Here is a 24,211-nt window from a genome sequence, read left to right on the forward strand (position 1 = left end):
TTGTCTTAAAAAACAAACAATAACCTTTGGAAGTACCCGCTGCCAGAATATATCTCAATCAAAAAGGTTCCGTATATGTGCTCCATTTAGCGTAACTGATAGGTGGAGTATACGCATATGAATCAGATCTGGAGAGCTTCCAAAAAGCCCATTTTACGTCACTTTCAAAGGATTGACTGATATCGAGAGATTTGGCTAGTAGAAAATTGAAGATATCATGCACCATGCTTTCAGTCTTATAAAGACGTAACTCTCGATATCGATGAGTCTCAAGCTTCTCAAAAATTTTGGGTCAATTTCTACCCAGTTTTTGAGCATGAGATCTTTAGATTCAATATCTTCCCAGAACTTTGTGAGTTGATCACCAAAAGAGTCAAGTGGTGCGGTGGATTGGAGAAGACCAGTACCATGGAGAGTTAGCTTGTGAGATTGCACTCAACTCATTAACGGTCAACTCATGTGTAGCGTTTTGAAGGAAGCAATCGATCCAAAGCACTTTAGTGCTATGATATATGGACATATGGAGGTGCTAATGGACTTTGATTATTTATTACGTCGGTTTAATTTCATACGGAACTTGTACCTGGACTATCCAGGTCATCCAAAATCAGACCTATAAGGGTATACTAATAAAATTCTTGAGTCAAATTATAAAAGCAATAACGGAAAAATAGGAAAGAGGTATACTGAATTGTGTTCTATTTTGGTTATGTCATCGAGGATTTATACTTTACATGAGGGAGCTACAGAAAGTATAGTACCTATTCCAGGATCATATCATTCAACGTTAGACGGAAAACAAAAGTACTAAAAATGGGGTCAGGTGGCGCTCCACCACGACGCCGCCCTATGATCGAGCAGCTCGCCTAAAAGGTACTCATGTAGGGACTTGGCGTTCTCGTTGAGACTGTCTCACAGCTCTAGATGGACGCCTACACCTATATAGGCCTCGATGGCACCACTAACTCTGGCCAGTCATACTCGACTCGTGAACTTGCAAGCTTGGCCCCTGCTCCGATGACCCCGCTCAAGCCACGCCGGTTTCTTCAGCGCGCTCAGTATTTCGGCCACATCCTGCAACAAGGATGCCTCGTCTAGAGTGATATCGGTTTTCTATGATCTCTGCTATTGAATAGCTTTCCTTTGCTTCCTTTTTTGTATATAGTATATTACTCTATATCTTATGTATCCCGACATCTGGATATGCCATCGCCATATCTAAACATAGCGGTGCTCTGTCGAGCCGCCAACCTAATCACCCTGTGACCCCGCAAACAAAGTTATCCTATATTCTCTGGTCGATTCTAGTCGATTGGCTCTCCTTTAATTGTAGTCCCTGCATATCTAGCGTGTTGCCCACGTCTAGGTTTGTAAAATCAAGGCCGCTTAAGCCATTGAATTTCTTCGAAAGTTAATAACAAATAAGCAGCCATTGAAGTCATTCCATAACAGATGATGCTACCTGGGCGCTCACCATCGCTATGGATAACTTCATACAGCTAGAGTATGGCTAAAGATTCATCGCATTTGGTCTGCATCATGTTTATCCCTCATAAAGTAGTCCCGTATATGGCAGGACTCATGCGCTAGGGTTGGGGCATACACATGCAGGAAGCCAGCCATGAACGGTAAAAAGCAAAACTAACTCTAGGAAAGCTCCGCCGAACAGCGTTCATTGGGGTTGAGTCGGCCTTCCCGATACGCCCGTCACTACTGACTAGTGTGTGACAGGCCGCGAATGGCAAGAAGAACCGAAGTTTGCACTGCGCAATATCATGCGAACAGCTGTTTGTGCAAGTCCGATGACCGATGGCAGTGATACTTTACCGGGCGGATTACCATTTACGGTTGGGTGGTTCCTGCAGGGGCCGTGCCGAGCCATGGAGGAGCTAGTGGTTGTGGCGTACATGTGGCTTCTTTTCCCGAAAAAATAGGAATAAAAGACGACAATATAACGAGGACTTGTTTATGCAGGCCCGAGGCTCGGCAAACTTTTCTTAAGCTGCTTCTCATGTGATTTGAGAGTCGTATCTTCAGATCAGCTGGCAGTTCCATTTTGTCAAAACTCACTCTGTAGCTAAGCCACTATCACATCGCTACTCTGAACTTCAAGACGGCAAGATGAGGCGAGGGAATGAAGAGTCTACAGCTTTAAAAAGCTATAAGTAGGGGACTGTCTCCGGGGGTTTTGAATCCAACTAAAAAGGGCCAATTTCCTTAATCCTTCACACGCTTTATCTGTCATTCTTGATCATATCTTACTCATTCGCTACTTTCGATCACGATGTCTCTGATTGCAGGAACTTGGGATCTCAATGTTGCTACCTCGGAGGCAGCTGAGAGTCACTTCAAAGAAGAACAGCATGAGGAATCCGTGTTTGAAGATCTCGACGATAATCGCAAGCCAGTTCCTCTTGATGAAATTCAGAAAGACACTGGCAAGTACCGATGTAAGCAACTTCTTGTCGCCAAAGCATGGGTCACTTCTCTAATGAAGGCAATTATTAGCTATTGTCAAGCTCTTCATGCGCTATGCGGGCCAGAAAGCTGATGACGGCCGGTATGCCATGGGCACCGGCTGGTTGGTCGAGCCTGACATTCTCGTGACAGCAGGCCATTGTGCTTTTGATTGGAGCCAGAATAACGGCGAGGGTTTTGGACGTGCTGTCGAAGTCAAGGCCTACATTGGTTACAATGGCAAAGCCTCCGTAACCAAAGAGGCACTCGAGAAGGGGGAAGTCCAGTTCCGCCATGGTGTCAAAATTGTCACCACTCAGAAATGGTTGGACTCCGGGATGTTTCGCCAGAATGACGTTTCTTTCATCAAGCTCAACAAGCCCTTTACTGGAGTTACCAGGTTTAATTTCAAGGATACACCCATGCAAGGCAGTGAGGCTATTGGCGTTGTTGGATATCCGGGCGATAAAGACTACAAAGGTGAAAAAGGGGCCCAGATGTACGAGGAGTTCCGCGACGTCACCTGGGACCTCAAAAAATCGTCTTTGAACATGCTGGAGTATCGTATCAACTCCTACGCAGGTAAGCGGTTTCAATCTTTGTTCCCCCTTGACTTTTAACTCATGTGCTCCCATAGGCCAGTCCGGATCCCCGGTCATTCTGAAAGGAGCCTCTAAGGGAGTGGTGCAGACATCCATCGGAGCCCATGTTTATGGAGGAGGTAGCAAGAACTGCGCGAGCACAATTGGACAACTTGGAAACCCATACATGAAGTATCTCTCCGTCTTTACTACAGAAGACCCCAAGGAAGCCAAGTCACTCCAGCCCCGCTCGGGTGTCAAATACGTCGACATGGGCAGCCTGACGGAGGATAGCTTCGGTGAAGAAGAAGACTTTTGGCAGACCATGAAGAGCGTATTGGATGTTGGGGCTCCTCTTGTGGGTGGTGCTCTCAAGATAGCGAGCCCTTTCTTCGGCCCCATTGGAGGTCCTTTGGCTGCGTTGGCTGGCACAGCCCTTGGTGCCGCCGGGAAAAAGCTCGAAGCCGAGAGTGAGTTCGACGAGCCCAAAAAGCAGCCCAGTAAGCAGCCCAGTGTGATCCACCAGGCTATTATGAACGAAGCTTGTCTTCAGGCCCTCTTCCACACCCCGGTGCAGAATGGAGAGTTCCGCAAGGAACTTAATACAAAGGTATACGACGAATACCGCAAGCGCGCCACAGCAGCCGAGGTAGTGTCGCCGAAGGTCCTGCCAGCTATCATGGCCTCTGTTTTTCCAATCTCTCAAGACATCGTTCGGCAAGCTCTAGCTGGAAAGCCCGAAGCCGACCTTGGTCCGAGCGAAAAAATCAAGCCAATTAAAATGCCGAAGTCGTATGAGAGCATGGGCGACAGTCTCGCGAAACGCATCCTCGACGCCCCCAGCACGCAACCCGTTGAGGAGAGCATTTGGGATATTTTTGGCACTGTCTTGTCTGCTGCAAACAAAACCGTCAATGTCGTCCAGCAGGGTTTAGATGTGGCCAACAAGCTGCTTCCTCCAAAGACCGAAAGTTCCTTCGACGAATCCACGCCACTCGATGCAGACTTGACTGTTCTAGGCAAGAGGGCTGTGCTTAGTGCTGCAGTTGCCACTGTCCTTCAGGACGCTCCTCTGGACAAACTCCAAGCCGAAGGCCTTTTTACCACCATCAAGGATGCAGCAGCTAAATATGGACCCACTGTTATCAAGTACGGTCCTGTCGTCATCGACGCTCTGCGACCTGTCGTTAAGGCCATTGCCGATGACCAAACGCGTGGCGAACCTGTCAGACCCCCTGTTGTGAAACCTAGAACCCCTGAGACCGGCAAGTCCCCGTACGAGACTATGTACGGGACGGGGGGGCCAGATTTCCTCGCAGGAGAATGTCCCCAATGGTAAGTAATTTTATCCAGATCCCTTTTCGTTGAATACATAATAACATTTGAACCAATCAGGTCTTCAAGCCTCAGACACATTGCAATCCAAGGCAATAATTCAGAATATCGCCTCGGAGCAGGTTCCCCTGCCGCTCAACCGTGATGGCCTCCAATTTACCGAACCAGAATTCGAAGTTCCTGGTGGGCATTCTCCAAGCTCGCAGTAAACACTTCAGTTCCTGCCCAGCATACCTGTACCGATTTCTTTATATTTCCTTTTTTCCCTCTTTTACACAGTTTCTTACCTTTCCAATTCTCTTGACTTGTTATTCAGTGCTCGTATTTAAGTCTGCTGGCTTTTTGGATCCCTTTCCTTCATCTCCTTTTGCACAGTTTCTTGCCCTTCTACGCTCTTTTGATTTATTCTTTCCTCTAATTTGAGTCTGCTGTCCTGTTTGATCTTTTTATTTCCTTCTTTTCCTATTTTCCTACTCTTCTACGCTCTCTTTGATGAAGTAGGTAGTTTCTTGAATTTAACCCGGCTGCCCTGTATGATCCTTTCATCTGCCTTTTAAAGCCAATAATATTATACTTTAACGCAAATGTTCAATTATATTGATTTGCCCATATAGGTCGCTGAGGACGTTTTCTCTTCTCCGTCTATCAAGTATCAAACGAGCAGTTTTCAAAGACCACATAAATTCAGAAGAGTGATAACGCAACTACCATTCTATTTAGCTAAGCAGGAGGGTCACATCAGGTAAGTACATGCTCAGTACTATCATCGAATTTGATGATAGGGGAAAGCTTTTAGGAAAACTCTATTTTGAGTATAAGGAAGATCTTGTACTCTGGAGGTACGACTTTTGTCCTGTCACTACATTTGCGCCAAAAAGGGTCTAGCTGCTTAGTATTCCGTAAATGTGATACGAAAGTTGACTGAAATACCGCTAGCGCTGTAATTGGAAACCCAAAGGGAAAGACTCCCTTTCTCATTCCATTGTTTACCTTGAATTTTTACGCTTGTCCATGCTCAGATGGCAGATCCTGGCACTATTTCCGAGTGCAGGTGCAACCTTGTAGGCACAAAGACAAGTTTCCAGATTGCGCAAGGCAATCTAGATGACCTTCGCAAATACCTCGAATTTGGATGGCAGCCTTTTCTTCAACAAGAAGGTATTGCCAGCGATCCGTCAAGTCTATGGGATGCAGAGCATTTGCCATATTGGACCATAATAAAAGCAGTATTCTGCAAACAAACACTCTGCGTTTACAGTCCCAACTATGCGACATCGTGGAATCCTCTCCCACACTGTTACAGTGCACTGATAGCAGCGATACGAGCCCAATCGGCGGAGAACGTTGAACTTCTCCTGAAACTAGGAGCAAACCCGGATGGATACGAAATCTCATCATTTGAGGCCTGGCAATCGCTATTTCTGCATTTCCGAACGGAGGTTGACCTCAATAAATTATGGGATGACTGCACAAGAGATGGAGATGATTGCACAAGAGCCGAAATTTTGGCTGATATGCCGAGACAACAGACAGTTCGTATTACTGAAGAAGAGGTGGAAGAACGCCCGCTACTAGAATTCTGGGCAGGAGTAACAAGGGCGAGCCTTTGCGACGAGTATCCGAACTTTGGGCATCCCTTGGTTATCGCAGCCGGGTCAGGACTAGTCAAAATCATGGACCTTCTTCGCGCTACAGATGCAGATCGCTCATTCTGGACAGCCTTCCCTGCTCTGGAGGATCTACCGGAGCCACCAACACCCTCATCTCTCGCCCTCTCCTCTCCAATTCATGCTGCAATCTCAAGCGCAAGTCAGGGCATAGAAATGCTTCATTATCTACTCCAGGCTGGCTTCAATCCCAATGTTCTTCCGCTTGGGGACGTATGCACCAGCATCACTCCCCTTATGGCAACTTTCCTTCATTGTGAACTCTGGAATGAAACGGCGTATGATATCCTGGCAAAGACCCACGTATCGACTTCGGCATCCGCACCCCATATCTCCTTGTCCGTATTTTACATGTCGCGACAGCACATTCCCTACATGCTCTTCAGCGTGTCGAACAGAGTATTTCCCTTGATGCTGCTGGTGCAACGGCCGCAGGTCATACACTCCTCCATATAGCCTGTAATGATTCAGAATCATGCATCCAAGAGGCGTGAATCCATCCATAATCTTCGGTGGAAGCCAATGGCCTCCATATCAAAAAGAGTGATGCGAGTTGCAATTTCCGGCTCAAATGGAGTTGCTGGGTTATCTCCTGTCGTCGGGTTTTGAGCCGTATATAGCATTTCAGGACTCGGACCTGAATACTCCATTTCATTATCTGGCTGGGGCACGTGTCATCAACGAGGATGCAATCACACTGCTTCGTGGGCTGTCGGATGGTGAGATGGTGTGGCGAGAGGTGAAAAATTGGTACGGGTACACTGCCGAGGAGATTTGGGAACAGAATCGTCGCGTCAGGGGACGAAAGGATAATTGGTTTCGAGGAACGACACACAAGGTTGCAATTATGCCAAAGATACGTATGTGAATGTTCAGGATGTAGATTAACTCACCCTAGTATAACCGACCTGATGACTGGAAGCGATTGAGCTTGAAATATATTTAGTGATTTTGTTTCATGCACATTCCCAAAGTTGATTTTTTCCTCTGGAATAGCTTGTTTCAAAAGATTGAATCCAAAAGATTGAATCCATATCCCAAGGCCGTAAGGTCTTGTCATGCGAGACTGATCTTACAATCTGTCCACGGGTGAATGTAAAGCCTACCCACTTAGGCTAACTACTCGTGATAAAACCTCCTATGGAAAACATCACTAGATCATACCCCAACAGCTTTCCTAGAAGTCCTCCTTTACATGTTGTTAGTGAGTGGGCACGCATCCCCACCGAGGTCAATCAGCCAATCACGAATGCATCCATGAATTTCGATTTGGGAACATGTCGGGTTTGGAGGTGTGTTCAATATTGACATTTGATTGGTGACTGAGCACATATCATAATCTCCTAATCTATTTACAGTGGATAAAGACCACAAGAAGAAGGGCAGAAGCTGAGATCCCAGTCATAACTTCTGATATCTTGTTAAAAGCACCGGCAAAGGCGACAGAAAGGCCAGGATGCCTTGCTAGCGCAGAAATATCCATCAAAGCGCTCTGGGAGGTGGATTGTGAGGAAGAGCCAAGGTAGATGTGTAGCTCATTTTGAAGAACTGCGCTTCCCACCGCGATACCACAGCACATACCAGAGGCTCGCAAAAAGGTACACATGGAAATAGCATGGCCAGCATGCTCTGTGTCAGCAAGACTTTGTATGCTAAAATTGAGACACATGACTAGTATGCCATGTCCAATGCCTATTATCAGCAGCACGAGAATGCAGGCATATATCGGCGTATGCATGTCAAAGGTTATTAGTAAACCAGTTGAGACAACAGTGACCACCCAGCCGGCCCAAAGAGCCCACCGAAAATATCCAGTTCTGTGAATGATAGAGCCAGTCACTACATTTCCGAAGAAGACCGTTATGGTGATTGGAATAAGAGCAAGCCCAGCCATACGGGCAGAAAGGCCACGAACACCTTCAAAGTAAACAGCAAGGTAATAAAGTTCACATGACATCTGAGCCAGGCAAAATGCGAGGTTAGTCAAACGGAATGACTTGAAGGATGTGTATATCTTACTAAAATGCCCTGAAAAAATGTCTCAATGCATACTGAGGCGGTCGATAGTCTTGTAAATAACGATATAAGCAAGAACGGCCGCTTGGCAGCAAAGCGTTCCCAGCAAATTGCAGAAAGAAGCCCGGCAATCCCACCACAAACCGGGAATAGTGTCTGCCAGCTGCTCCATGAAAATTGAATTCCACCCCAGGTGATACCCAGAAGTAGAGCTGAAGTGGACATGAGAAACATCAAAATTCCAACATAGTCAAGTTGTGCAACTTCCTCGCCCCAAGAGCGGGTCCTACCTTTCAACTTCATCAGCTTCAATACCAGTGGCAGAATGACCCCACAAAGCGGCAGATTCATATAGAACACCCATCGCCATATCTTCGGCGCTGCTAAAACTCCCCCAAGCACTGGGCCCAATATCGCGCCCAACGCCCACCCGCCTTGCATCAACATAATAGCAATAGGCCGCTGCCGGAGAGTGAGGACATCGGCAGGAATGACGTATACCAAAGCGCTTATCCCTCCTCCTCCGATGCCTTGGATCACTCGACCAACCAAAAGTTGGGGTATTGCACGAGAAGTTCCGCAGATGAGTGAGCCTAGTGTAAAGAGGAAAATGGAGGCAATCAGGAATTTCTTTCGGCCAAGATCTTTGGATACCGTTCCGACGAGAGGCTGGAAAACAGCTACCGGTAGAAGATAGGCTGAGCCCACCCATAATATTTCTGCGGTGGTGCCATGGAGGGTTGAAGCAATGATCTAGAAAATGCCTTGTCGTGATCAGAATTGGTTTTAATGACAGTTGAGCGTGAAATGGAAGGTGACGGCACTGAGGAATATGTTCGTACCTCTAGTGAAGGAGCCAACACTGTCGCTTCAAGGGACGTCATGAATGAGAGCGTGCAGAGGGTGCCAAGAATAAGCCACACGCGTTTGTTGAATTTGGTGGTAGGATCATTTTCTTGTTGATCATTGGTTGGTGAGTCTTCGTTGGACGGCCTATCCTGGGCTTCTTTTTGATCCCTCTGGTTGACAGCCGGATGATCAAAACTCGGTCTGGCCTGCATGATGAGGCTTGGGTTCCGGGTAAGGGAGATACTTGAAAATGCGTCCGTACGTGTAGAGAAGACACCGCTTATCTACATGATATGGTAGAATCTAAAGTGATGGTCAGGGGGTGGCCACGGGTGATGAAAACATTCACTCCTTGCGTCAAACTGCATACCTCAGTCTTGACTAAGGAATAGTAGCCGATGAGCTGTCGATCATGTAGAGTTGCAAAATATGCAGATATCTGGACGCAAAAAGCTTTGTTCTCTTGCTTCCAAGGGTTGCACCCGCATTTTAAATCGTACCTAGAGGGGCCCCAGATAGAATTGCATAAATATTACCAGATCCCACATAATATGACTGCCGATCAACTTTATATCCCTAATCACAGAGAAAATGACCATTTCCTCGACTCAGCCCCATGTCATTATCGGAGTGGCCCCGATCTTTGGCCACGTTGAGAAGTTTAAAGTCATTGGCGCTGAGCTTGTAAAGCAAGGCTACGTCGTTACTTTCCTCACTGGGGCGGCCGTTCGTGGTGAAGTCGAGGAAATCGGGGCGCGCTTTGCTCCACTGACAGGCTGTGCGGACTTGCAATTTGAGAACCGCCTTGAGGTCTACCCTGAGCTGGAAAATATGCAAGGTATGGAACGAACTATCTGGGAAATGCGAACTTGGTTTATCGACCCAATCAAGTATCAATATGAGAGTCTGGTGAGGACGATGAAAGATATACATGCAACAGAGGGGGATGGGCGCCAAATCATTTATATGGAAAACAACACGTTTGGAGCAGCTGCACCGATGGTGTATGGAACACCTGTCATGCGGCCTGACGGGATCATTAAAGTCGGTACTTGCACCTTGACGCTCGACAGCATCGATACTCCGCCATGGGGAATGGGGCTTCCTCCAGTTGAAGGCGAGGCAGGTCGTGCTCGCAATCTTGCTTTGCGCAACCAGGCTGGCTTTATGGCGGCCCCTATTCAAAAACTGTGGGAGAACGCGCTACAATCTGCCGGAGTTCCTGTCAAAGAATTGGACCCGGTGCCTCAATTCCTCGATGGAATTGGACGCTGCTGCGACCTCTATCTCCAGATGTCTATCCCTCAACTTGAGTATCCTCGAAGTGACCTACCGACGTGGGTACGGTACATGGGGGCTTTGTCCGCTGTGGGAAGAAAGGAAAAGGTGTTGGAATTACCTGAGTGGTGGGATGAAGTTATTTACGCTCCAAAGGACCAGAAGAAGCCAATCGTTGTTGTATCTCAAGGCTCTGTTCACAACGATCCCGAGGAGCTCATTTTGCCCGCAATGGAAGGCTTACAGAACCTTGATGTTACAGTCATTGTGACGCTTGTGAAATCTTCCACGTTGCCTCAAGGAACAAAAATTCCTAGCAATGTCCGAATTGCTCGCTTCATCCCTTTCGACATCTTGTTCCAGCATACTTCAGTCCTTGTATCTAATGGTGGTTTTGGAACAGTTCAGCAAGCGCTTTTGAATGGAGTGCCTATGGTACTTGCAGGGATGTCGGCAGATAAGGCCGAGACGAATGCACACGCGGCATGGGCTGGTGCAGCTATCAATCTGGCATGTCAGAACCCAGAAAGCGTTGCGGTCAGGGACGCGGTCTCTAATATTCTTTCGGACCCTGCGAGGAAAAAATGCTGCGTGGAGCTACAAAACGAGTACGCCAAATATGACGCTATGAAAACTGTTACAGATGCTATCCAAGACTTGATCCGTTGATCAGTTGTACTTCGATCCAAATGAAAAATTCCATCACCTGTCCTATATATATTTTGAATTATTCTACTGGGTCTGTCAGGGCCGACACTTCAAGTCTCTTTACTACCACGGCAGTTGCTCCTCCTCCACCATTGCAAATGGCTGCCACCCCAAGCTGCCCTGGCTTGAGCTGATGCACCAGGCTCACGAGGATTCTACAACCTGAGTTGCCAAGTGGATGACCGAGCGCAATCGCTCCACCATTGATATTAACTTTCTGCAGATCAAGCTCGAGGATCTATGCTGCCCGTCAGTGAGATGTTAATAGGCTAATAACAGACGCTTACCTCTTGATTGACCTGCACAACAACTGCAAATGCCTCGTTAATTTCCCACAGTGAAACTTGGTCGACTGTCAACCGAGCTCTCTCAAGTGCTATCTTGATTGCCTTTGATGGTGCCACTGCAAAATCTGGCGGTGGTAGCGAGGCGTCGGCGAAGCTAAGAATTTCTGCAAGCAAGCTTTTGTCTTCGCAATATTTTCGCGCTGTGTCGCCGTTCACAAGCACCACAGCAGACGCGCCATCGGCAAGAAAAGATGAGCTTCCGGAGGTGATTGAGCCAGTAGCTGAGAAAGCAGGAGGCAGTGTAGACAAAATATGAAATGATTTCTCATTCTGCATAATATCGGTAGAAACCTGCACCGACAGTGCTCCAGCAGCCTGTACTGGAATAATTTCATCATTAAAAGTCCCGTTTGAATGAGCTTTAGCCGCTCGTTCATATGCTAATAGGGAATATTCATCCATATCTTCGCGAGATATGTGGTACCGCCTTGCGAGCTGATCGGCATATTTACCCATCAAGCATCCATCAAACGGGCTTTCTAGCCCATCCTTTAGGCCATCAAATGATTGATCGCCATTTGTCGACTCGGATCCCCTCTTTCCTTTCCGAGTGTACAGTGGCACATTTGACATACTTTCCATACCACCTGCCACTTGACAGCAAGAGTGCCCGAGCATGATCTCTTGTGCCGCCAGAGAGACGGCCTTTAGTCCCGAGGCACAGACTTTGTTGATGGTGGTAGCCTCCACCGTCGCAGGTAGCCCGGCCTGAATGGCGACCTGTTTGGCTGGTGACTGGCCAGTGCCTGCCTGCAGAGCATGTCCCATGTATACATGGTCGATCAATTCTACGGGAACTTTTGATCTTTTCACAGCTGCCTCGACCGCAAAACCCCCTAGTTCGATGACCGAACATGAGGAAAGTTGCCCATTGATCTAGGATAGAGGTTAACTCTGGCGCGCAGCTGTACGTGGGGAGAATCTGACCTTTGCAACGGGTGTACGTGTGGCACCAACGATATAAACGGATGGCATAGTGTTTACTTGAGATTGAAAACTTGCAGAAGGTGACTGATCGTGATGGATTTTTTATTGTGCTATTGGTGCAGATCCTCTTTCGGAATGTTCAAAAGAGGCGATAAAGAAACATTGGAGTGTAAATTGCAATGAAAGAGGCGATGTTTAATTCTCCACTTTTTATCTTCCTAACAGATCTGAGATATCCTGATGTCTGAGGTGGGGAAGTCATCCATGTAAATCTTTGCCGCTAGAATGATAGACGGATCCAGCGGTGGGCCATGGCTGTAGCGGTGAGCAATAAATAATCAGCCAGCCATGCCATTAAGGCATTTGCCCAGGAAAGTCTTCAGGAGGGCGTGAAGATCCCTTTCCCACCCCGATACGACCAGGTCCCTAGCAAGGGCCACCAAGTCTGCAACCTTATCTGCATCATGAGGACCTGGGAGTGCGACATCCCACAGTAACAAAAAAAGCCCAATATGAATCGAGAATTTGAAGATTGCATCCTCATGCAAGGGGGAATAACCTTCGATAAAGCCGCGAATGACTGCCATTCCCGTGTTCGGATCGACAAAACCAAAATGCTGGAGCTTGTAAATATCGCTGATAAATTGACCGCAATCTCGGAGCTGCGAGTTGTACTGAGACAATTCCCAGTCAATTACAACGAGACGGGAATGATCGACGTGAATGGATTGGTTGTCTGCAATTAGGATACTTAATTCTATCGTCAGCATGCAAGCGATCTACCATATGCACGAAAACCTCACTTGTTGGTTGACATGTCTCCATGGATCATCCCAAGTTTCTCACCACTCATGCTGCGTAACTCCCTTGCAGCGCCTTCTTTGACCTGTTCAAAAATTTGCTTGCATCCCTGCAATATATGGGGCAATTGCTCTGCCTTGCGTACGGCATTGTCGTAGTAGAAGTCAAAAGTGGCATCATGCACATCTCGATTCGCTTGCTCTTCGTGACTCACTTCTTGTGGGGTCTTACCTTCTCCCCAATGATGAAGGGAACTCAGCCAACTTCCCACAGAGAAACCGAGACGGGATGCAAAGACGCGAGATGCATCTTGCGTGCAACGAGTTTTGAGAAAATCTCGTATCGAGATCTGGCCTGTGAAGTCCTCAAGGACCTGCGTGTTGAACCCTGTATTGAAGTGGTATACACGGGGTACGACGATCTCGAGTCCAGCCGTGTTGGGGCTTTCGACTTGGGCATGAACTGAACGGAGAATGCATGCCTCAAAAAACTTGAAACGCAGACCCAGTCAATTTCCATAGGAAAACACTGGAACATTGGGAATCATACACTGCGGTGGGTTGATAGAGTGTATCCCTCTAAGCCCGGCATGAACTCCTCGGCATGCTTGATAATCACGGTGATCGCACCGTCGGATAGAGGATGGGAGAGTGTACCGCGATAAACAAAGTTCAAAATCCCACCAGTCAACCTAACTAGATGAACACAGTTGAAAGGTGTATTGGAAAGCTCCTGTAGAATCCGCTCACCCACTGGATCTATTTTCACCACTTGTTGTTGGGTCTCTACCACAGGGATAGTCATTATGGCGTGCCAAATTAAATCATAACTGATGCCCAGGAGACCAGATTTATACCCTGCTTCATGGGACTTTGGACCAAACATCACGTGCTTTTTAGTTGTAGAGAGCTGACACTCGCTGTTTCTTCCTTTTCCTTTTCCATCCAAACACCATGAAATGATACCTGACCGACAATCATCGCATATTTCCCTCATCCTGCCTAGCTGAGCTCCGTGCTTAACCGCACCATCTATGTAGACACGCATTACGACTACACTACAACTACCTCAAGACGGATGCCTGGGACTAACAGATTTAAATTTATTGAAGAAACACCTTTTTGTTTCCCCACTGTTGCGGATCTCCCTGCATTCTTTGTCCTGAACACCCGACTTACGAAGAGCCACATTGACCTAAATTTTCCTCCCTTGCTCTTTCCCCCCTTAGCTTGGCTGTTCTACATGCATGGATTTTAATGCTTTTTTTCTTTCCTTTTTAAATTTCTTTTTTTTTTTTTTTTTTTTTTTTTTTGGCTATTATCCGAGATGGCGAGATATCCGATTGTAATAACTAGACACGGGATCATCAGTAAGGTCATAAACCTTATGCCCCATCTCTGGACATCTGGGTATGTGGGCTCTAGTTGAAGCTCTGGGATTCGAGAACTGCTTAGATATGATGTCCAGTCGTAGCGGTGTGCCTTTGAAGTATATAACACAGCATTGTCTCCTAAAGGCAGTCTTTCATTTGAGGGAATTGCAGTCGTACTCATATACATCAACTGCAGACCATAAGCAACGCAGTGCATGTGGTTGGGTAAGAACAATGGAGCAGAGTACAAATAGGATCTCACCAATTGCCATAATAGGCGTTGGCTGCCGATTTCCGGGAGATGCAACGAGTCCCCAGGCATTTTGGCAGATGCTGGTGGAAGGAAGAAGTGCCAGAGGCCCAGTTCCCAAGTCCCGATACAATGTAGATGCCTATTATCACCCGGACCAAAACAGAGCCGGCACGGTAACTGACCACAAAATACAGTAAATGGTATATCGCACCATATAAGCTGACCACTGCGTTTCAGACTGTAGCTCGAGAGGCCAATTTTCTGTCAGAGGATGTGACATGTTTCGATGCCCCATTTTTCCAAATCAGTCCTATGGAAGCCAACTCGATGGATCCACAGCAAAGGATCTTGTTGGAAGTGACTTATGAAGCTTTTGAGAATGGTACAGCAAACCGCAAATGAAATCCTGCAGACGCCTGAAACTAATCGATGAGATAAAGCTGGCGTACAGGTGCAAAATATTCAGGGTTCTAACACATCTTGTTTTATTGGAGCCTTTACCACCGATTTCCGAGACAATATGGTGCAGGATGCACAGTCAACCACTGAGTACAGCGGCGCCGGATGCTCCAATGCACTGGCCTCAAACAGAATTTCTTGGTTCTATGACCTTCAAGGGCCCAGCATGACTATTGATACCGCATGTTCGTCTAGCTTGACTGCCCTTCACCTAGCGTGCCAAAGCCTAGGGTCTGGGGAAAGTGACATTGGTATCGTTGGAGGAACTAGTCTCATGCTAGGACCTAGCAGTGCAACAACAATGAGCGCGGCGCATCTCCTATCGCCGGATGGCATTTCGTATGTCTTCGACCATCGTGCAAATGGTTACTCTCGCGGTGAAGGAGTGGGTGTTGTGATCCTCAAAACACTGAGCATGGCCCTCCGAGACGGCGATAACATTCGCGCTGTAATTCGCGCCACTGGTATCAATCAAGACGGACACACTGCAGGAGTATCTCACCCTAGTAGTGCCGCTCAAGAAGCATTGATACGCTCTACATATCGCAGAGCTGGACTCGATATGTCGCAAACGGGGTATGTGGAAGCCCATGGAACTGGCACACAGCGAGGAGATCCAATCGAAATGAAGGCAATCGTTGGTGCTTTCGGTGGCGATCAATCAGAGGTGCTGTATGTTGGCTCAGTGAAGTCAAATGTTGGCCATTTAGAAGCCGCAGCTGGCATGGCCAGTATAATCAAATGCATCCATATCGTCGAGACTGGTATGATACCACCAAACCTTGGATTTAAGAAGCTCAATCCAGGGATTGCCTTACCAGACAATATTGCAGTTCCAACGAAACTTCATTCTTGGCCCTCAAAAAAAAGCCGACGGGTCAGCATCAACTCGTTTGGCTTTGGTGGCTCCAACGCCCATGTCATTCTTGAGGGAGCCATCGATTTCTTACATGATCATGGCTTGATGGCGTATTACTTTGGAGACAAAGTCCCAAACTCTGGGCTGTCCTGTCAAGACATGGCGCTTTGCCGGCGGCAGGAAACCGAAAATGAACCCCGAAGTGAAATCCACCACCGATGGCTATTTCCACTCTCATCTCGCGATGCTGACGGGGTAGCAAGATATGCTGCTCAACTTTCGCATTACGTGCAGATGAAGATCAGCACTACCAATACCCAGGAAACAGCCGTGTTCCTCGATGAAATAGCAGGCACTTTGTCGAGGCGCACGGTTCACCCGTGGAAATCTTTCGCGATGGCCTCAACGGCAGATGAATTAATTCGTTCTTTGCGAGACATCCCCGCGACAGTCAGATCATCCCGAGCCACGCCTGTTGTATATGTGTTTACTGGACAAGGTGCGCAGTGGTGGGCTATGGGTCGGGAGCTATGCTTGTACCCCGTTTACCAGGAGAGCATGCGTATCAGCAATCAATATATGCAGCAATGCGGCACATCATATGACCTGGAAGCGGAGATGGCAAGGTCCGAAACAGAGTCAAAGCTTCAGGATCCACGTCTTGCGCAACCTGCTTGTACTGCTCTTCAGATTGCTCTTGTAGATGTTCTTTCTTCTTTCGGTATTGAGCCAATTGCAGTGATAGGTCACTCCAGTGGAGAAATTGCCGCGGCGTATGCTGCAGGTGCAATCTCACAAGAGTACGCCATGCGCATTGCGTGGTATAGAGGCCACTACGCTTCTTCGCTGCAAGGAACAGAACGCCAAGGCGCCATGATTGCTGTCAATGCGAGTGAGAGCAAAGTGAGTGAGTATTTGCAGAGACTCAAGAGCGGAGAGGCTGTGGTAGCTTGCATCAACAGTCCAACAAATTGTACCGTGTCTGGAGATGAGAGTGCGGTGGTGGAACTGCAAAAGATCTTACAGGAGGAGAACCTGCTTGGCACACGTCTCAAGATTGACGTGGCGTACCACTCACCGCATATGAAAGACATTGCTGAACAATACACGAGCTCTATTGGGGCCCCCATCCATCTAGCTCAGAGGTCGAAGAGCCAAGTCCCAATGATCTCATCTTTGACCGGCGATTTCGTTTCACCTGACGCGCTTGACGCGTCTTACTGGACACAGAACCTGCTTTCACCAGTCCAGTTCTGGAGTTCGATGGAGCGCTTGTTGAAGTATCTCAAAAAGAGTGGAGAAAGAGGTGTTTCGGCAAGGATTGTGGAAGTTGGCCCGCACCCTTCTCTGCGTACTCCGGTTACAGAATCGCTCGTCGCTATCTCTGGAGAGGATGACTTTCAGTACTCCTACTTGCTCCGCCGCAAGTTTCCTGCTGATGCCACGCTTTTAAACGCACTCGGGGAACTTTACCAGTCTGGGTGCCGTCTCAGGTTCGAAACATTCAACCAAGTCCAAGAACAACTTCCAAGGCTACTAGATCTCCCTGGCTACGCTTGGAACCACTCACAGAGCTACGGGCCAACATCACTTCTTATCAATGACTACAAATATCCGAAGCATGCTCGTCATGATCTCGTAGGCTCTCTGGTACCAGGATCTGGTGGTTCATGCTGGCGCAATGTGCTAAAAGTAAAGGAAAGCCCCTGGATGGCTGAGCACGTGGTAAGTCAAAAGCTATTCAAGCAGTGGGTCATGTGGCTAATTTATACGCAGATTGATTCAAGTATCATTTACCCAGCCTCTGGCTACGTGACAATGGGTAAGTGGCATGCTGTTGTCACCCGAATGAAGACGACTGACAATCTGTAGCAATTGAAGCAGCACGCCAGAGACAGTCAGGTTGCAAAGCACCTGTGGCATACGAGTTGAGCGATGTTACATTTTTAAAGGCACTGCATATCCCAGATTCCAGCTCTGCCCTGCCCATATTGCTAGAGCTACATCCTGTGCTCTCTGGCACCAACGATGATTTTTCGTCACCTGTGGAGTTCCGGATCTCCTCAGAATACGAGACGGATGACGAAAAACAAGTTCATTGCAAGGGCTGGATTCAGGCTATCTTTGCCGAATCTGAGTCTCAGAAAACCCAGCAGTTTCACTGTGATTTTGCTGCTGTTCAGACTGAATGCATTACACCAGCTCAATCTTTCTATGACGCCCTTCAAGACGGAGGACTGCACTATGGATCCAGTTTTCAGAATTTGACAGACTTATGTGCCAATGATGGGCACGCTGGAGCACATCTGCAAATTCCAAATACCGCAAAGCTAATGCCTTCACAATTCGAGTCTAACCATCTAATCCATCCTATTACTCTCGATTGTATTTTTCAGCTTGGCATCGTTGCAGTGACGGGCACGTCTGACTCGACATGCCTGCCATTGGTACCCAAGTCCATTCGTCGAATCTACGTCACAGCATCTCATGATCTCAGGAAATCTGGAAGTCAGCTAGATGCATGCTCTAGCAGTCAACGTGTCGATTCAAAATGCTGGGAGACTTCGATTCATGCCGCGACTGCGGGTGACATGACATTAGCAGTGATGGTGGAAGGGCTGAAGTTTCTACAATTGCCTGGAGCGAAGGCAAACCACCGTGGGAAAGACCACCACCAGCTGTGTTTTGAGCTCAAATGGATTCCAGATATCGATTTTCTATCGATTGCCAAGATCCAGAGCCATATCTTTCAATCTGGCTTAGAGAATCTCGAAGACGAGAACCTGGTCTTATACCTGGAACAGTATTTGGATCTATACCTTCCTAACGTTTTAGAGAAATGGGTTACCGTATGTGATGGAGCTGGTGCTAAGGGTCATCATTTCTTGTGGCTGGAGTGGCTGATGCGGCGTGTAGCCTGCATAGACATCAAGTCTTACCCAGAAAGAACTGAGCTTGAGCTGGAGCTTGAGCTGCGAAAAACATCAGTTGGCTCTGTCTGGCTCGGCGTCACAAAGCGCATTGGGGATAACTTTACAGAAATCATGAAAGGCGAAGTCGAACCGCTTCAGTTACTGTTGCAAGGAGACCTACTCTTCTCTCTATAGTAAGTCCGACGCTCTTAGAACATCAAACTGTTTTTTGGGTTAATTCTAACTTGAATTCAGTCGCGATGGATTTGGAACTAGTTGTAATGACAACATTGCAAAATACATAAGCCTCATCGCTGCTAAGAACCCCAACCTAGCGATTCTGGAGATAGGAGCAGGCACAGGAGGCACGACAAGCTACATTCTGCGAGACCTTGAGCAAAGAGTATCCGGATATACGTTCACAGATATCTCTTCGGGCTTCCTTGGAGCTGCCGCCGACAAGTTTGCCTCTCACGCCTCGATCATGGACTTCCGAACTTTAAATATCGAGCAAGACCCCATAGCTCAAGGCTTTCAAGCTGAGAGCTTTGACTTGATCGTCGCTGCAAATGTAAACTGCTCAAAGATATGCCAATTCGAATTATGAGAACTGATGTGTTGCAGGTACTGCATGCAACCAGCAAGATGCGCAAGACCATCGCCAATGTCCACAGGTTACTCCGGCCGTACGTTGAATTGATTCTTTTTTGAAAAACGTCCTACTAATAACTCGTTTCAGCGGAGGTAAGCTACTGCTTCTAGAACTTACATCAAATCATGGAGCGGTATCCCTAGTAATGGGAAGTCTGCCAGGGTGGTGGCTTGGTGAAGACGACGGACGCAAGGGAGTAAGTAAAATACTCTACATCATCTAACGGGAAGAGCGGCTGACATTAATTATTTTTCAAACAGGGACCATTGCTGAGTGAGGACCGGTGGGACAGGCTCTTAAAGGACACCGGTTTTAGTGGAGTAGATTTAGGAATGCGCGGGAGCTCGTCTTCATCGTCAAGCCCAGTTAGCTTCATGGTATCAACGAAGCAAACTGGACAATTGAGCGACACAGAGACTCCGAGATTTACTATTGTGACAACTGAAAAGAATACTGACAGTACTACTTGCAAGGATCTTTACCAATATTTATCACGACGTGGAGTACACAGCTGCATTCAACCTATAGGTACCCCTATACCTCAAGGCAATTTTTGCATCAGTCTGCTAGAAGACCAGGAGCCTATGTTATGTGATATTACGGGCGAAAATTTTGGTTTCCTGCAGGCCTTGATCAATCAGTCGTCTGGAATGCTGTGGGTTACTCGAGGGGCAATGGTAGAATGTGCATCGCCGCATCGCAGTCTCATCCTGGGTCTCGCACGATCAGTACGAAACGAGAAGAGCGGTTATTCACTGGGTGTTCTTGATTTGGACCTGTCTGGTGAAGGACCTCGGATATCAAAAGCAATCACTGATGTTGCTTTGAAGCTCACTCTCCTACCAGATGGAGATTACGAATATGCACTGCGTGATGGGCAAATTTTGGTGCCACGCGTGTCACCCTGTATGGCTTTGAGCCAGTCAGTCGCTGAGATAGCATGGAAAGCAAGAGACGAGAAACAATCTTTGACGCAGCAAAACGGAATAACTTCCGTAAGCACCAACTCGGACGAAGCTTTGGTAAGGATTCCACCAATAAATCGGCAGGTCAACCACTTACTTACATATACACTCAGCAAATTGACTCTTCTCCTTGTGGAGAGAAACCAGCCCTAGCTGGAACATACATGGTTGCTGGTCTGGGTGGTCTTGGTCGTGATATAGGCTGGTGGCTTGCACAACAAGGAGCCCAAAATTTGGTCTTCATTTCCCGATCTGCAGCATCCTCTCCGGACAATCTCGCCTGGATCACCAACCTCAATAAGGCATTTGATGTAAGAGCGATGGCATTTGACTGTGATATTGCCGACAGAGATTCGCTCCAAGACGTCTTGGATCGGTGTTCAGAAACTTTGCCGCCTATCAAGGGCCTCATCACCGGAGCGATGGTCCTCCAAGATGCGCTATTTGAGACAATGTCTTCGGCAGCCTTTAACGCCGCCGTTCGTCCAAAGGTTGACGGAACGTGGAATCTTCACGAATTGCTCCCTGCTGACCTAGACTTCTTTGTCATGCTCTCGTCAATCATCGGAGTCGCCGGTCTTCGGAGCCAGGCCAACTACAATGCCGGAAACGGTTTTCAAGATGCATTAGCGCACTATCGGGTAAACAACGGTATGCGCGCAACATCTATAGACCTTGGTTATATTCCTGGAGTTGGATTCGTCACCAAGAATGACGATTTCATTCGGACATTCAAATTGATTGGGATCCAAGCAATTGAGTCAGACGAGGTCCATGCACTAGTCTCAGCAGCCATGCAAAATCCCTTTACCAACACCCTCCTACCGCCACAGATTATTACCTGTCTTCCTTCGGTTAGGACAGAGTTGCAATACTGGATGGACGACGCGAGATTCTCGCTACTAAAAACATCTCGGGGAGCTGTTGTTGAAGCAGCACCGGCCGTTGAGTCTTTCCAGAGTCAACTGAGCACTGTTCAAGATGTTGAAGGCATGATGGAATTTTTGGAGCAGGCTCTGATCAAAAAGATTGCCCGTCTCATGATGATTGCACCACAAGACGTGGAAGCAGGCAAATCCTTAAGTGCACATGGCGTAGACTCGCTCATCGCGGTGGAGGTCAGAAATTGGATTTCAGCTGAATTGAATCTGGAGATATCGATCTTCGAAATCACAGGCAGCATTTCCATTGCTAACATGGCAAAATCCCTGGCGGAGAAATCCGGAATTATGAAGGCTACACTATAATAACTTTACCAGACAGTGAGGAAATAAGAAATATGCCTTGATGACGACATCCAATTTGTATGCATGGAAAATAGTCACCGATGGGATAATTTTGAATTAGAGACATTGCAGTGGACAGGTTGGGGTCAGAGTGATGTGCCTGACCGCCCTCGAATTGCCCTATTGAAAGAGAAACATGAAGAAGATCAAGTTGATTGGAAATCGTAAAAAGTGAAGAAGATAGATCGCAGGGTTTTAAAATCGCAATATATTTACGTCAACTAGAAGCAAACAGTTCATGTTTGTCAGATATCTCCTACTGCTCGCCAGTTCAGGTCATTAAAGACAAACAAAGTGATATAGGTATTCGGTGATGGCATTTATCATGTCTCTACGCCATAAGTACCGAATAAAGACAAATGCACGAGAATTTCAATATGTATAGCATAATTAATTAACAAATCCACCCCGATATACTAAGTCACCTGATCGGACTGATCTTATCCGACACCCACTTCCCCACTTTATAGGTGCAGGTCTTTGCCTAAAACTTTATCCCCGGACCCGCTTGCCTCACAGAGGGTCTTACCCCATAGTTGACTACATTCATGGTGAGCCCAGTCAGAACATTCCAATGGTTCCCGACGCGCTGCCAAGCTCCCAAGAAGGTCGGATGCTTTAAAAATTAGCCGGTCCAATTGCCCCAAATATAAGACCTGCGCCGTCAACGTCACGGCTACAACATCTCGTCCTCAAGTCCATCTTACATACTCAAATCCCCACCTAATCATGTCCGTCAAAGTGGCCATAGTAGGCGCAGGCATCATCGGCCCCCGCCATGCCGAATCCGTGATCTCGAACCCATCTACAGAGCTAGTTGGTCTCGTAGATCCCGCCCCAACAGGCGCCGCAACCGCCGCCGAACTCAAGACAAACTACTTCCCCACTGTAGCAGCACTTCTATCTTCCCCACACAAACCAGACGCCGCAATCGTCTGCACACCAAACAAAACCCACGTCCCCATCGCAGAGGAGCTCCTAGCCGCCGGTGTCCACGTTCTCCTCGAGAAACCCGTCAGTGACAGCGTAGAGACAGGCCGGAGTCTTCTAGAATTCGCCCAGGCACCAGAACGCACACATATCAAGCTCTTAGTCGGCCACCACCGTCGCTTCAACCCCTACGTACGCGCAACCAAATCCATCCTCGACTCCGGATCCCTGGGCCGTACAATTGCCATCAACGGCCTCTGGACGATCTGCAAACCCGCCTCATACTTCGCTCCACCGGGGGACTGGCGCGCATCCAGGGATCGAGGCGGTGGCGTGATCTCTATTAATCTCGTGCATGATATCGATCTCATGCACCACTTTTTTGGTCCCATTGTGCGGGTCCAGGCTGAAAGGACTCTTCCGCAGCGACCGAGTCCACCGCACGACGCGGATGAAGGCGCTGCGTTGACGCTTCGCTTTGCGTCGGGTGTGGTGGGTACGTTCATTGTCTGTGATGCTACGCCTTCGCCGCATAATTTTGAGACCGGGACTGGGGAGAATCCCATGATTGCGAAGTCGCCGGTGGCTGGTGGGGCGGATTTCTATCGCATTTTTGGATCCGAGGCATCGCTTAGTGTGCCGGATCTTACTCGGTGGAGTTATGATGGACGGCTTGAGAAGAGCTGGTCTCAGACTTTGAATGTTGAGAAGATTCCATTGCCGGATGAGTCTGCACCGTTTGATCTGCAGCTGGCGCATTTTGTGGATGTTGTTCGGGGTGATGCGGAGCCTAGTTGCTCTGGAGAGGAGGGGTTGAGGGCTTTGATTGTTTGTGAGGCTATTCAGAAGGCGATGCAGACGGGTCAGCCTGTTGAGATTGCGGTTGATTTGTTGGCATAGGAATAACCTGCGGAAATTGTTGTATACTATTATATCATGAACAACCTATATTGCCGGACTTTATAAGAAAGACAGAAAGACAGACGATCAAGATATAGCTAAGAACAAAGCAGAAAATGAAATATCGATCGAAGAATCGAACATCAGATCTCCAAATCCACATGTCCTAATGAGAATATTTTTGATGTTTTCGTAGGGAAGCTTATATTAAGATGGCTTTGATGCAAGTCGCTCTCGGCACTTCAAGCATAACCCCACGATATCCATGGCATCGTCATCAACTTCAATCATCAATAAAAAATCAAATAAGATAAATCAAATTATTTTTTCTATAAAAAAAAGGGTCCGCAGATACGGCGTAGCAGGTCTGTTGCGCACTTTCTCGCCGAGGGTCTTGGGCACCCTACTAACTTAGGCTTCGTCTTACACTCGCCGCACCACGCTATATCCCCATGTTAAATGGGTCCCGATATACCTGAAGTGGGGGCTCGCAAACCATCCCTAAGACGAGAGCGCAATGGAATCAGTTAGGCTACGGGGATGCCAGGACACAATTCTTCCCTATATTTGCGTTTATAAGGGAGCTCCTGTAACGTTGCTGTTTTCAACATCCTTGCTGTCCCCGCCTACTTAACTTATCACCATGAGTCTCCTTAA

The 24,211-nt window shown here is 47.6% G+C and overlaps 8 protein-coding genes across 8 annotated transcripts; 5 read left to right on the plus strand and 3 right to left on the minus strand.

Annotated features, from left to right (window-relative positions):
• Positions 1 to 2,284: 2,284 nt before the first annotated feature.
• N7520_000533 (trypsin-like serine peptidase) lies at positions 2,285 to 4,377 on the plus strand (the record flags this gene model as incomplete). Its single annotated transcript, XM_057134468.1, has 3 exons — positions 2,285 to 2,450; positions 2,509 to 3,039; positions 3,095 to 4,377. The coding sequence occupies 3 exons, from the start codon at positions 2,285 to 2,287 to the stop codon at positions 4,375 to 4,377; spliced, it is 1,980 nt and encodes a 659-aa protein (XP_057000404.1).
• A 1,015-nt stretch (positions 4,378 to 5,392) lies between these two features.
• On the plus strand, positions 5,393 to 6,496 carry N7520_000534 (uncharacterized protein; the record flags this gene model as incomplete). Its single annotated transcript, XM_057134469.1, has 1 exon — positions 5,393 to 6,496. One exon carries the CDS (start codon positions 5,393 to 5,395, stop codon positions 6,494 to 6,496), a length of 1,104 nt encoding a protein of 367 aa, XP_057000405.1.
• Positions 6,497 to 7,388: 892 nt separating this feature from the next.
• N7520_000535 (uncharacterized protein) lies at positions 7,389 to 9,117 on the minus strand (the record flags this gene model as incomplete). The annotated part of the gene is made up of 3 exons (XM_057134470.1): positions 7,389 to 8,036; positions 8,093 to 8,809; positions 8,899 to 9,117. 3 exons carry the CDS (start codon positions 9,115 to 9,117, stop codon positions 7,389 to 7,391), a joined length of 1,584 nt encoding a protein of 527 aa, XP_057000406.1.
• Positions 9,118 to 9,496: 379 nt separating this feature from the next.
• Positions 9,497 to 10,852, plus strand: N7520_000536 (glycosyltransferase; the record flags this gene model as incomplete). Its single annotated transcript, XM_057134471.1, has 1 exon — positions 9,497 to 10,852. The coding sequence occupies one exon, from the start codon at positions 9,497 to 9,499 to the stop codon at positions 10,850 to 10,852; it is 1,356 nt and encodes a 451-aa protein (XP_057000407.1).
• Positions 10,853 to 10,910: 58 nt separating this feature from the next.
• N7520_000537 (thiolase family protein) lies at positions 10,911 to 12,213 on the minus strand (the record flags this gene model as incomplete). Its single annotated transcript, XM_057134472.1, has 3 exons — positions 10,911 to 11,129; positions 11,179 to 12,114; positions 12,166 to 12,213. 3 exons carry the CDS (start codon positions 12,211 to 12,213, stop codon positions 10,911 to 10,913), a joined length of 1,203 nt encoding a protein of 400 aa, XP_057000408.1.
• A 290-nt stretch (positions 12,214 to 12,503) lies between these two features.
• Positions 12,504 to 13,770, minus strand: N7520_000538 (uncharacterized protein; the record flags this gene model as incomplete). The annotated part of the gene is made up of 3 exons (XM_057134473.1): positions 12,504 to 12,915; positions 12,969 to 13,456; positions 13,516 to 13,770. 3 exons carry the CDS (start codon positions 13,768 to 13,770, stop codon positions 12,504 to 12,506), a joined length of 1,155 nt encoding a protein of 384 aa, XP_057000409.1.
• Positions 13,771 to 14,572: 802 nt separating this feature from the next.
• N7520_000539 (type I polyketide synthase) lies at positions 14,573 to 21,685 on the plus strand (the record flags this gene model as incomplete). Its single annotated transcript, XM_057134474.1, has 10 exons — positions 14,573 to 14,764; positions 14,829 to 14,973; positions 15,032 to 17,634; positions 17,686 to 17,731; positions 17,782 to 19,015; positions 19,077 to 19,392; positions 19,446 to 19,507; positions 19,561 to 19,669; positions 19,734 to 20,495; positions 20,552 to 21,685. 10 exons carry the CDS (start codon positions 14,573 to 14,575, stop codon positions 21,683 to 21,685), a joined length of 6,603 nt encoding a protein of 2,200 aa, XP_057000410.1.
• A 768-nt stretch (positions 21,686 to 22,453) lies between these two features.
• Positions 22,454 to 23,554, plus strand: N7520_000540 (Gfo/Idh/MocA family protein; the record flags this gene model as incomplete). Its single annotated transcript, XM_057134475.1, has 1 exon — positions 22,454 to 23,554. The coding sequence occupies one exon, from the start codon at positions 22,454 to 22,456 to the stop codon at positions 23,552 to 23,554; it is 1,101 nt and encodes a 366-aa protein (XP_057000411.1).
• Between the last annotated feature and the right edge of the window lie 657 nt (positions 23,555 to 24,211).

Source organism: Penicillium odoratum (genome assembly GCF_028828045.1).
Source record: "Penicillium odoratum strain IBT 22623 chromosome Unknown utg000001l_segment0_segment0, whole genome shotgun sequence".
Classification (NCBI taxonomy): Eukaryota; Fungi; Ascomycota; class Eurotiomycetes; order Eurotiales; family Aspergillaceae; genus Penicillium; species Penicillium odoratum.